Source organism: Primulina huaijiensis, chromosome 11, assembly GCF_012295235.1.
Source record: "Primulina huaijiensis isolate GDHJ02 chromosome 11, ASM1229523v2, whole genome shotgun sequence".
In the NCBI taxonomy this organism is placed as follows: domain Eukaryota; kingdom Viridiplantae; phylum Streptophyta; class Magnoliopsida; order Lamiales; family Gesneriaceae; genus Primulina; species Primulina huaijiensis.
This window is the reverse complement of record NC_133316.1, coordinates 4,175,517-4,188,806: the sequence shown is the minus strand read 5'-3', so window position 1 is coordinate 4,188,806 and position 13,290 is coordinate 4,175,517. Positions and strand designations below refer to the sequence as shown.

At 33.4% G+C, this 13,290-nt stretch overlaps 1 protein-coding gene across 2 annotated transcripts; it reads right to left on the bottom strand.

Moving 5' to 3' along the window:
• Window positions 1-8,174: 8,174 nt before the first annotated feature.
• LOC140989027 (protein AGENET DOMAIN (AGD)-CONTAINING P1-like) lies at window positions 8,175-13,057 on the bottom strand. 2 transcript variants are annotated; one of them, XM_073458184.1, is made up of 3 exons: window positions 12,411-13,057; window positions 9,037-9,477; window positions 8,175-8,750 (listed from the first exon to the last, which is right to left on the bottom strand). In XM_073458184.1, the coding sequence occupies exons 1-3, from the start codon at window positions 12,882-12,884 to the stop codon at window positions 8,736-8,738; spliced, it is 930 nt and encodes a 309-aa protein (XP_073314285.1). In that variant the 5' UTR covers window positions 12,885-13,057; the 3' UTR covers window positions 8,175-8,735. The 2 variants fall into 2 exon arrangements, with proteins under 2 accessions (XP_073314285.1, XP_073314284.1); XM_073458183.1 differs by having other exon boundaries at window positions 8,180-8,750; window positions 9,037-9,483; window positions 12,411-13,056.
• Window positions 13,058-13,290: the final 233 nt, after the last annotated feature.

Genomic DNA, 13,290 nt, shown 5'->3' with positions numbered 1-13,290 from the left:
TTTCATTTTCTGAAATTTGCGTAAGAAGCTTGAAATTTAGATATGAACTTTAAGAAAGTTTACGTACCTGAAAATTTCTTCATGTTGCACTTCGGAGTTCTCGGATGAGATCTTGAAAAATTGTATAAATTCTCTGAAATTGAAAAATAATATAAAATTTTTTGGAGAGCAAAATTTTTCGAAAGAAAAAATTACAGAAAAAATCTTTTTGCGATTATGAAGAAGCTTCAAATTATTGTGCGAGTACGAAGAAGATTCAAATTATTAATGATTAAAACAAACCATTAAATTGAAATGGGACCACATGAAATTCAATCTTTCAAATTTTGTCGGTAAATGCATGAGACACGAATTCAATTATTATTATGCATTATTTTATTATTATAATAATAATAAAATAATAATAAATGGGATTGAAGAGTTCGGTTAAAATTTTAAATTTTAATGATTTATTATTATTTTAATAATAAAAATAAATCATTAAATAAATTTATTTGGAATACATGTTTAGAAATTATTTTCAAATTCAGTGTAATTTTCAATACATGTTTAGAAATTATTTTTGCATGTTAGATATTATGTCAAATATTATGGATATTTATTTGATATGGACCTACAAATTTAATATTATGTTTGCATTTATTTTGAAGTTTTTTAATGCAAATTGTATTGAAAAATATTTTGGTACATCAATATTCACATTATGTTCATATTAAATTATATTAAGTTGTTTATAATTTGAAATGAACATATCAAGTAAGATGTGAATATAATAAAATAAAATATTTCAGATTTTCACAAATGAACAAATAATCCTCACTTTATCACTACTCTGATTGAAAAGAAAAACTGATGAGGAACGTATTTGTTCATATTAAGTAAAAATGTGAATATAAAGATTTAATGAAAAATTTTGGCTTATAAAGATTCACATAAATGTGGATAATTAAAGTGAATAATAATTATAAGATGACATAAGAAAACATGATCTGGGGAGTTCTTCATAGATCGGTTTAAACTGTCTTGACTAGTCACTGGTCTCCCTGAGGAACGTTGCTATGACTAGGAGTTAGGTATTTAAAGGGTCTTAGCACTACCTATCTTTCCAGAGAACACTCTTGGAAAATGTTGATTATGTTACTAAATAATTATTATATAAAGTATTAAAGTAAAGCCAAAATTTTGTCCGGTGAACCGTATAATTTTAAATACTTGAGGAATAGCCACAGCATCCTTAATTATGGAATTATAGAAAATTATGCATTAAGTGTATTTAGATCACATAATGGACAACAATTGTAATTAATTATATAAACATAATTAATTTTACCCTAAAGGGATTTTTATTATATTTATATAACTAATTAAGTTAAAATATCAAATTATATTTTTCTTAATTTATCCACAGGAGTTAAGGAAAATATATTTTGATAGTTTTATCATAAAGTTACAGAAAAATCTTATTGAATTAAAATTTTAGCCCACAGGCAAATTTTATGTCACTAGATTTTTAAAACATGAATTACATTGGTAAAACATGATATTGTCTCAAAATTTTAAGCATATGATATTTTGTGCAGTTATGAAATCTGCGAGTTTTTCTGATATGAAATGTGACATTCCCGAACTAAAAGGCGACAACTATAAAATATGAAAAGAAAGAATTCTTCTTCAATTAGGGTGGATGGATATTGATTATGCTATAAGAAAAGACGAACCATCTGCTATTTCTGAAAACAGCATTCCGGATGATGTTGATCTTTATGAAAAATGAGAGCGATGTAATCGACTCTACGTAATGTTCATAAAGACCAAAATCTCTGCTGGCATACGTGATTCTGTCGACCAGCATAATAATGTCAAAGAATTACTGAAGGCTATTGATGAACAATTTCAGTATTCAGATAAGGCACTTGCAAGCACCCTAATTATGGAGAAGCAATGTGGAAAGCATATTAAGATCGTGAGAACTGATAGAGGTGGAGAATATTACGGTAGATACACTGAGAATGGACAAGCACCTGGGCCGTTTACGAAGTTTCTCCAAGAACATGGGATTGTTGCCCAATATACTATGCCTGGTTCTCCGGACCAAAATGGCGTAGCTGAGAGGAGAAACCGAACATTATTGGACATGGTGAGGAGCATGTTTATTAGCTCTAAACTTCCTAAATCCTAGTGGACTGAAGCTCTTATGACAGATGTGTATGTATTAAACTGAGTTCCAACTAAAGCTGTCCCAAAGACGCCATTTGAGTTAATAAAAGGTTGGAAACCGAGTTTGCACCATATACGCGTTTGGGGTTGTCCTTCTGAAATAAGAGTTTACAACCCACATGAAAAGAAACTGGACCCAAGAACTATAAGTGGATATTTCATTGGATATGTCGAAAAATCCAAAGGGTACAGATTCTATTGTCCATCTCACAACACTAGAATTGTGGGATCAAGAAATGCAAAATTTCTTGAAAATGACTTGATTAGTGGGAGTGATCATGACATAGTTTTTGAGAATGATCACATTAATGCACAACTCTCTTATTCAAATGATAGATTGGTTGTTATTCACACCCCTCAAGACCAAATGGGTGTTAGGCAACCGATTATTGAAGTTCCATAAATCGCTGATGAAAATCCAGTTGATCAAGTTGTTAATGAAGAACAACAAGAAGTTGTTTATCAACCAAACAACTTAGGAGATCTACTAGAATAAAAAGATCAACAATATCTAGTGATTATGTTGTGTATTTACAAGAATCGGACTTTAACATCGGAGCCGAAAATGATCCTGAAACGTTTTCATAAGCCATGAGTTGTAATGAGTCAAAACTATGGTTTAATGCTATGAAAGAAGAGATGAATTCTATGGCAGTTAATGGAGTTTGGGATCTTGTTCAGTTTCCTGATGGTGTAAAAGCCATTGGATGTAAATGAGTCTTCAAAACAAAGAAAGACTCATTAGGCAACATCGAAAGGTATAAAGCAAGACTCGTTGCTAAAGGATTCACTCAGCAGGAAGGAATCGATTATAAGGAGACTTTTTCTCCAGTATCTAAGAAAGATTCTCTCCGTATCATTCTAGCATTGGTTGCATATTTTGACTTAGATTTGCAACAATTGGATGTGAAAACATCTTTTCTCAATGGAAAACTAGAGGAAGAGGTTTGTATGAAACAACCTGAAGGATTCTTCTCTAGTAATGGTGATCAATTTGTTTGTAAGCTTATGAAATCTATATATGGATTGAAACAAGCCTCCCATCAATGGTGTTTAAAATTTCATGATGTTATCTCTTCATTCGGATTCGTTGAGAACCCCATGGATCAATGTATATACCAGAAGGTCAGTAGGAGCAAGATTTGTTTCCTTATTCTATATCTGGATGATATATTACTTGCAACCAATAATAAGGGTTTGTTATATGAGGTGAAACAATTTCTCTCGAAAAACTTTGATATGAAGGATATGGGTGATGCATCTTATGTCATTGGCATTAAGATACATAGAAACAGAATTCGAGGTATTATAGGTCTGTCACAAGAAACCTATATCAACAAAGTTTTAGAGAGATATTGGAAGAAAGATTGTTCACCAAGTATAGTTCCCGTTGTGAAAGGCGATAAATTTAATTTGAGCCAATGCTTAAAGAATGATCTAGAGCGGGAACAGATGAAAAACATTCCTTATGCTTCTGTTGTCGGAAGCTTGATGTTTGCTCAGGTTTGCACTAGGCCTGACATTGCATTTGTTGTTGAGATGTTGGGAAGATATCAGAGTAATCCATGTTTAGACCATTGAAAAGATGCAAAGAAAGTCATGAGGTACCTTGAAGGGACCATAAATTATATGCTTATGTTCAAACGAACTGAGAATTTGGAAGTAATTGGCTTCTCTGATTCAGACTACGCTGGCTGCATTGATTCAAGAAAATCCACTTCAGGATATATTTTTATGCTAGCTAGTGGAGCTGTATCTTGGAGAAGTGCAAAGCAGACATTGACTGCTACTTCTACTATGGAAGCTGAGTTCGTATCTTGTTTTGAGGCAACCTCACATCGTGTATGGTTGAAGAGTTTCATTTCAGGGCTTAGAATTATGGATTCTATATCTAGGTCATTAAGAATATATTGTGACAATTCAGCTGCTGTTTTTATGGCTAAAAATAACAAAAGTGGTAGTCGAAACAAGCACATCGACATTAAGTATTTAGCCATTCGAGAACGTGTTAAAGATAAGAAGTTACTTATCGAGTACATTAGCACTGAATTGATGATTGCGGATCCTTTGACTAATGGCATGCCACCATTAATATTTAAGGATCATACAGAAAGAATGAGACTTGATTTCTTTATGTAATTTTGTTGTAAGAACAAATTTAATGAAACTATGNAGAAAGATTGTTCACCAAGTATAGTTCCCGTTGTGAAAGACGATAAATTTAATTTGAGCCAATGCCCAAAGAATGATCTAGAGCGGGAACAGATGAAAAACATTCCTTATGCTTCTGTTGTCGGAAGCTTGATGTTTGCACTAGGCCTGACATTGCATTTGTTGTTGGGATGTTGGGAAGATATCAGAGTAATCCAGGTTTAGACCATTGGAAAGATGCAAAGAAAGTCATGAGGTACCTTGAAGGGACCAAAGATTATATGCTTATGTTCAAACGAAGTGAGAATTTGGAAGTAATTGGCTACTCTGATTCAGACTACGCTGGCTGCATTGATTCAAGAAAATCCACTTAAGGATATATTTTTATGCTAGCTGGTGGAGCTGTATCTTGGAGAAGTGCAAAGCAGACATTGACTGCTACTTCTACTATGGAAGCTGAGTTCGTATCTTGTTTTGAGGCAACCTCACATCGTGTATGGTTGAAGAGTTTCATTTCAGGGCTTAGAATTATGGATTCTATATCTAGGTCATTAAGAATATATTGTGACAATTCAGCTGCTGTTTTTATGGCTAAAAATAACAAAAGTGGTAGTCGAAACAAGCACATCGACATTAAGTATTTAGCCATACGAGAATGTGTTAAAGATAAGAAGTTACTTATCGAGTACATTAGCACTGAATTGATGATTGCGGATCCTTTGACTAAGGGCATGCCACCATTGAAATTTAAGGATCATACAGAAAGAATGAGACTTGGTTCTTTTATGTAATTTTGTTGTGAGAACAAATTTAATGAAACTATGATGTGATATTTTCTCATATTTGTTGTGCACACATTCATTGATTTGAGAAATATCAATAAAGTTGGACCTCGAATAAACATTGGTTTTATTCATTAAGTTATACAGATTTGAGAGACATAATGCATTGTAATACATGGAAGATAATATTCGTTTTAAGATGACCTATCGTCATGATTCATGTATTTTGTTTCTCCTATGGTAAATGAGATATATGTGTCAAGTGGGAGAATGTAAGAAATATGACACATGTTAAAAGAAGTATCGTGTAGGAATTGACGACGGCCATTGCCTACATATTTTGACGAAACTTGTGTACGCAACCTCAACTTTAGAAAATTGAGATGCGTACACGTTTCTTCTTTTGACATTCAGATCCCCGATTTTTCTCGTTGATGGTATGAGATGCCTATAAATAGAGACGATTGAGGTCCCTAAGCACACACACTTCATAAGAAATATACACCATCTATCGAGAGGGTGGAGTGCTTAGAAGGCTTCAACCGAGAGGAAAAGCAGAGAAATAAAAATTTTCAATGGTCGGAGGTAATACTCGATCTGCTTCCGCATAGAGTTTTATCATATTTATATACGTGCAGAAATATGATTTTTGAGAAAAAAATTCTAACAATGCATACATTAAATTATTATATATATGTGCTTAATATATAAATTATATATATGTACCTAATATTTACATATAAATTATATATAGTGGGAGATGCCCCACCGGTACAAGAGGCGGGGAGTGGAAAATTATTAAAAAAATATTTTTTGTTGTTCCACCTCTTGCAGGGACGGGGCAACGTGACGTAAATTAAATTTTTTTTAAAAAAAATGTTCATTATTTTTACAATAATTTGATAAATCTTGAGAAACCACAATATTTGATATAAAGTTTTTCAAAAGCATTATAACTAGGAGTGTTCAAACTTCGGATAAAACCGAAAAAACTGAAAATCCAAACCGAAAAAACCGAACATTGAATTGAATCGAAAATCGAATTTTATAATTCGGATATAAATGTTAAAACCGAAATTTACTTGGTTCGGTTTCGGATTATATATGTCAAAATCAAACCGACCGAAAAAACCGAAATTTCATTAAATTAATAATTTTATTTTTATTATATATTTTTTGAGATGATATCAGTGAATGATGAATTATTTTGATTAATATTTAGTTGATTGTTGTTTATGTAATTCATTTAAACTTTATATTTAAATGTTTTACTAAGAAACCATGTAAAAAGATATCATATTATATTTTACGATATATTTATCTTATTAATTTAAATAATTGTATCAAAACCGAAATAACCGACCGAAATAACCGAACCATTTCGGTAGAAAACCGAACCGAAGAAAAATAGTGTGTTTTACAGATTATATATTTATAAAACAGTAAAACCGAAATAAAAAAACCGAAAATTGAATCGAACCGACCAATAAACACCCCTAATTACAACCTTGTAAAAAAAAAAACTCAAGATTAGAGTGTTCAGTCAGATGGAAAGAATGGTAATATGCTGGAATCTCATGCTACTATCTTGGTGAAACATAATATTTTGGTCAACAGTCAGCAACAAAGACATAAAGAACTTTCCGAGACAATTGACAATGTGCAGCCTTCTTTACTGCTTAGATTACATAAGTATTAAATTATATTAAGGAGTCTAATCCAAAAAAGAGATTAGAAATCCCAAAAATTTCAAATGTTGTCAGAGACATTGATCATGTCACACATTTATCGTTTATGTGTTTTATTTCGAAAAAATTAATATTTTGATCTTATATGTTTATTTATTTGCATTTTTTATCTTCTATGTTATTTATCAGAATTGGCATTGCACAAGTCGACATCACATCGACACCAAATTTATATATTTATTATAATTAATTATTAATTTAAAAAATACTATTAATTTATATCATAAAAATTTGAAAGAACAAATATGTTGGAGCTCAAACTCATGCACATATTTGTAAGCTCTTTCCACAAAAATTTATTGACATAATTTCCATATATTAACAAACAAAATAAAATTCTATGATATATTAATAAAAAAAAATATGGTTATTGTTGGGTAACTATAAGTTTAGATGATGTGATTTAAGTAAATTAAATTCAGAATTACTAAAATTCAGCAAACACGTTATTTCATTAGATTGTGTTCAGCAGACCTATCATGTATTTTCATAAGACTTGACTTAGGTCTATCGAACTGAGAAAAACATTCTCCACTGAGTGATCAGATATTTCTGCAATCTACTTAGTAACATAATCGACCAACAAATAATATCATATTTGTTTCCTTATCTGTGAAGATATTTATCAACAAATCCACTTATTCAGATAATGTTCATGGCACAAAAACAAAAACATTTTGGTCGTTGAATGTCAGTGTCGCAGACATTTATTGTTGCATATTATTTTTGGAATAGTATCAATGACACGTGGAATCTAGTACCATTTTTGTTATGTCACCTATACGACGAAATTATAATCGTTCGGATCTTAAAGTTCGAAAGTATCAATAAAATGTCATTTCAAGAGTCAACAAGTACTCTTGACTCTCGATCAATTCACAATCCATTATTCTTTCAGAGATTCAAAGTTTTTCCCAAAATATTCAAGCACACACATAAAAATATATCAGATCTTTTCAGAGATCATTATGCCTTACACTCAAAATTATTTCAAATTTACATTTTATATTGTTGTGAGTTTTGTAATGGACATAAAAAGTTTTTTTGCTCAGAAATCTTGTAAAATTCTTTTAGAAGTTGTTGATAAGAATTTCATTATACAGTGTATAAGTTCTACTGAATTAGATGTTTACAAAAATTGTAAAACAAAAATATTTTAATAAAAACTTTCTGGAAACATAAAAAATGAGACATGTAAAAATTTAACATTCGAACTTCCAGAAACAATTCTTGTGTGATTCAATTTTTGTTGCACTTTAATTTATCGTTCTACTGATCTAAGTTTATTGATTCACTTTGGTTCAAAAAGTTCTATTGAATTCATTCCGCACTGCTATTAAGTTGTCTGCTTAACTTTGAAGGTTGAGATACGATTTCAAGTACTAACACCAGTTGAGATCACAACTACTCAGTCTTAAAAGAAAAGTTCGTGAGATGTTTATTCACCATTTTAAACACCTCTATCGATCTTAACAGTTACAAAAATAATAAAAAGTTCCTTCGGAACGTTTAAACTTTGAGCTCTCTTCAAACTCGAAAGGCAAAGGCCCAAGTTAAGCCGGCTCGACAAGTTCAATACTTGATTGGCTCACCTCATACCTTCAATGCCGCCACAGTTATCTTAAATGATTTCTCAAAACTACAAACATTTTTCTTTTTGAGTGCTACAAAATAGATTTAAGGCATCAAGTAGAATCAAAATGGTTAGAGAAACCATGTTTTGAAGCTTCAAGCCAAAAATTCCGACCCCGGAATAATACCCGATATGATTCTAAACACAAAGAGCTACACCATTTCATCAAAGAGTCGTTTGTATTTCAACAGGGAGAAAGCAATGCTACAACTCCAGAACCTACAAGAAAACCAATTACTCTACCATCAGCAAAAAGTTAAGTAACAAAGAAAAAAAAATGCCATGCATATGGAAAAATATTGAGAATGCAGAACTTATTAGAATTCAGGATTAGCCCCAATTATTCAACATCCATATGATCCACATAGAAGGTCACAAATTAGGCTGAGAGAACATAATAGGTTCAGATTCAACTCTTGTGAAATATTTTCATCCAATACAGATGCCATGGAGATGTGTTGGTGTGACATAAAAAACATTAACCATATTTGATAGAAAGTTGTACCTTGGGAGGAATAACCCATTTGCCATTGATCCATTCCTGATGCACACGCAGGTCAGAGTGCTCAAAACTTAGTATCTCATCAGCATCCTTAAACCATACAGAATATTTATCGTTTTTACGAACTTTGGAAATCACACCTACCCACCAAACACCATCATACAGAGCATCAACTTGTTCACGAACTTCAAAACGGTCAACTATTCCGATATCGGGTGGGTATGGCCTTAACTGCCGACTATCCACCTCTTCTCTCAGGAGCTTCGTATCTTCCTTATCATCATATATGTTTTGATACTCAATCAGATACTTTTCATTGTTCAAGTCTTTGACCACTGTTGCAGTAAACCAAGCACCTTCAAAACCTTCATCATTGCTACAGACTTCAATAAGTGTTCCAGGGCTAAAATTATGTTCGAAATTTTCAGCTGGCATTGAATCATTCTGCATCTAAAGGTAGAGACATAAGCATAAGTACCAGGTCTTTGTCTTTAGGAAAAAGCTAAACAATCATTGCTTTTGAAAGTAACAAAGAGGATGAAGTCCTAAAACAATTCTTCTTTTCATAATTAAAAAGAAAAGGCAAAGCAAACATGTTTTGATTGCATAGAATATAAGTGTCAAAAGCTATAGCACTTTAAGCCTCACCACTTGAGCAATCTCCAATTTCTCAAAAAAGCTTTAGTCGGGGAGGCACAACTGTCGAAAAAATGGACATAAGACTAAAACATTATTACATACATAACGAGCTCTGAACTTGTGCGTATTTGCAGCCATATCTATACTTTGATCTTGCACTGCTCTAAGTTTGTTTATACCTTACGAAATGTAAGAACAAGTGGGAAACAAAGAAATCTAGTCTTGAAATGGTAAGAAGGAAAAACAATATATTCGGAAGCGCCCCGAAACTATAATTTTGAAAATTACTGGTCAACCATCTACTCTGATATTTTTTACAAGTAACGGACTAATAATAACGGGTGTAAGTTGAAGCAAAAGACATTCTTACGTAGAAGCCCTCGATCATTTAAATATACAGTTTTACTTACAATTAATCCTTGTGATACCAATACACCATGCACAAACATTGACTCATTAATATAGGTTGTCATCCAGCAAGTTTGATTTCTGACGCAGAGAAACTTTGAGCACAAGATTCCACTAGTAAAAGGCAATATGAAACATCGGATACGATATTCGATCTTAACTCTCATAAATATGAAACAAGTGATTCTGTAGCCATTGGAAAGCTGAGAGAGAGGGTGAGGGTGACAGTTATATCTACTCCTTGTTTATTTTCATTATGGCTCTGCTTTGCTAGAAACTTGAGCTCATGATTCAATTTCATAAAATCAATTATGAAACGAATTCACATTTGAGCATAACTAAACAAGTGATTCTTGGCTATTGGAAGGCTAAGAGAGTTGGGCTACAACCTTCACGTTGACTACCTATAGAAATTCTAATGATCTCCAGCACTGGACAATGTGCATTGCAGGTGCTGGATGTCGCATGCACAAGATATATGCCAGTCGAGTTAATAAATTTGTCGGTCTTATGATAGCAGAAAGATCCTTCGACTTGTAGCTCAAGGAAGTTGAGACAAAGCAAGACAAATTTGGAAAATGTTGGACCTAACAGACTCATGCAACAGAGGTCATATAAGATGGACAAAACGGGGTTTACTCAGAAAAAAGTCCAATTGATGGAGAAGGTGTTCCCGTAAAAGAAGTATTCAGTGCCTAAGAGGAGACCTTTCAAGTGGAGAAGACACTGAGATCAGGATAAGGAAGTGAGAGTAACATCGTCAAGGATCATGTTAATGATTTTTTTATTCATAGTTTATGCAAGTTAGGGTGCCTTACAAGTATACAAACTGAGATTGAATAGTATCCTTCATAATTCTTGGTTGACTTATTTTATTTATATCTCATTTTATTATTCTTAATTTATAACAAACACATACACTAACTCAAATTCATTTCTTTAAATTACAGTTGGTGTCTTTTCACCTTAAATTGAAGGCCCCAAGCAAAGTCTAGACAGAAAATTGCCCACGATAGAATGTCAAAAGTTCAAAATATCCATGTGACAGGAGTTCAAAAGGTGAAAAACTCAAAATGTGACCTTGCTGGAAAGAAGCTCTGGCAGATGGTGATATATTGGCTAGTGAGGATTTTTCTTAGTTGTTGCTCAGCTTTTTATGAAAGAAAAATTGAGATAATGGTAATAACCCAAGAACAAAAAGTACTTTTCTTATAAACATGGGTTAGGAAACCAGTTGATAAGGGCACACACAGCTAAATAAATAAACCAACCAAAAATTTGTGTGGCACCGCAGTGCACTTACAAGAAAAGATAAAGAAAAAGTTCTCTGCAAATAGCTAGAAACTTTACAAATATTGTGGAACATGATGATAATACAGAGAGAAAGATGGATGATAATAAAGAGTGAAAGATGGCTGTGGAAATCCCTAATTTCAAAATGGAGCAGTATAATAATCAACAATCCTTACAAGTCATCTTGAGTCTGGAGCCCAATATTTTAATTTTTTATTGATCGAGGTAGAGCACATTGCACATAATTGTGTTAACTCCTCTCTAGTTGAGAAACTTGATTTGACCATCTCCTACACTAGACAAGCTCGAGTTTAAATTGACCATTGAAACTCTCTAGTATGCCAGCTATTGGTGTGCAAGATCACTTGCTGGTAACTGCAGAATTGGGAATACAAAGACTATTGCAGCTGGATGGATTTCGCATCACAACCCTGTGGATTCAATTATTGCAGCTGGATGGAGTTTCGCATCATAACCATGTGGATTCAATTGGTGTGAATCGGAAAATCTTTTAAGTTTCATAATGAGATAGAAATGAAGCCCGAGCCCTACTATTTACTTCATTTCTATGCTTGGACTCAGGTAAAGTGCCAGCGAAATATTTTACTTCAAATGTTAGATCAAAATTTGCACCCAGTTGGAATCAATGTTGCCCTTTATCAGAACTGCCTTAGCCAAGCAAAACAAATATGGGTACAATGGAAAGGGCGTCCGTCAGAATATCAGATCACTTCTCTTTTCAAATGTAAGGCTAGATAATACACCTATATTATTGCCCTTTATTAGTAGTTTGTTGTAAGCTAGATAATACACATATATTATTCTAGCATTTCAGGGAATGAATATCAGATCACTTCTCTTTTCCCATGTTTCTCCTCTCCTCTCAATTTCTACTTCATTTCTCCCCTTTCTTCTGATTTCCGATTCCCAGCCTTCCCTAATTCTCATAAATTTCTGGATTTCTGGCACTCAATCTACATCGGATCAAATCATGATAGAAAACTAAAGCTGAAATCGAAAATTTAAAACCAACGTACCTGATTACATCGTGGTGGCTCATCATCATTAGCTTGTCCCAGTGGCGGAACCCACTTCCCGTACACCCATTCGCGGTGCAGCCTCAGTTCGCGCGCCCTGAAATGCAACTGCTCCTTCGTGCTCCGGAAAAACACCGCATATTTGTCATCCCCCAACAATTCCGTGACAATCCCCTCCCACCACCCGTCATTGTACCATGCATCCACCTCTTCGCTGAACTTGAATTTTAGGCGTTTCTCCGGTGGCGGCGCCGGCCTCAGCTGCACGAGCCCCACCTCCTCCCTCAGCCGTTGCGAGGTTGATTCGCTTTTCATCAAAGTCTTGTACTCCACCAGCACTTTCTTGCTCTTATCATTTTGCGGCGGCCTCACAACTGTGCCCGCGTACCAAGAGCCACGAAATCCCACGTCGTCGCTGCTGATCTCGATTTCAGCTCCTTTCTTGAAATACCGGGAGATGATGTCGCTGGACATATGGAAAATGGGTGCCCAATTGGGTCGATTTTCTTCAGAAATTGTTGAATGGGAGATGAAACGAAAGGGGCAGGCGACAGCTGCAAAGAAAATTGGCGGGACAGGTGTATTTAGGTCGTTCTTAAATGTATATGTCGGGCTGATAAGGATTTTGAAGTTTTGTATGTTTGGTCAATTTCAATCATATGAGTTATAGATTATTTGTTAAGGTAAAGTCTAAAATTTAATGTCATCGGTTAAGGTTTTGATCAAAAAACTTTAATGTACAGAAATAAAATTATTTCTATTTTTATGATAGAATAAAATAAAAATATAAAAAGATAATTGGTTTTGATCTTAAGGTACATTTCTAGTAAAGTTTTTAGTTTAATTCTTTAAAATTTAACATGATGGATTCTGGATTTAT

Coding starts and splice junctions, on each gene's coding strand:
- LOC140989027 (XM_073458183.1), bottom strand. CDS start 12,884: ATGTCCAGCGACATCATCTCCCGGTATTTCAAGAAAGGAGCTGAAATC. Junction 9,484..12,410: donor AGCCACCACGATGTAATCAG/GTACGTTGGTTT, acceptor CTCTACCTTTAG/ATGCAGAATGATTCAATGCC.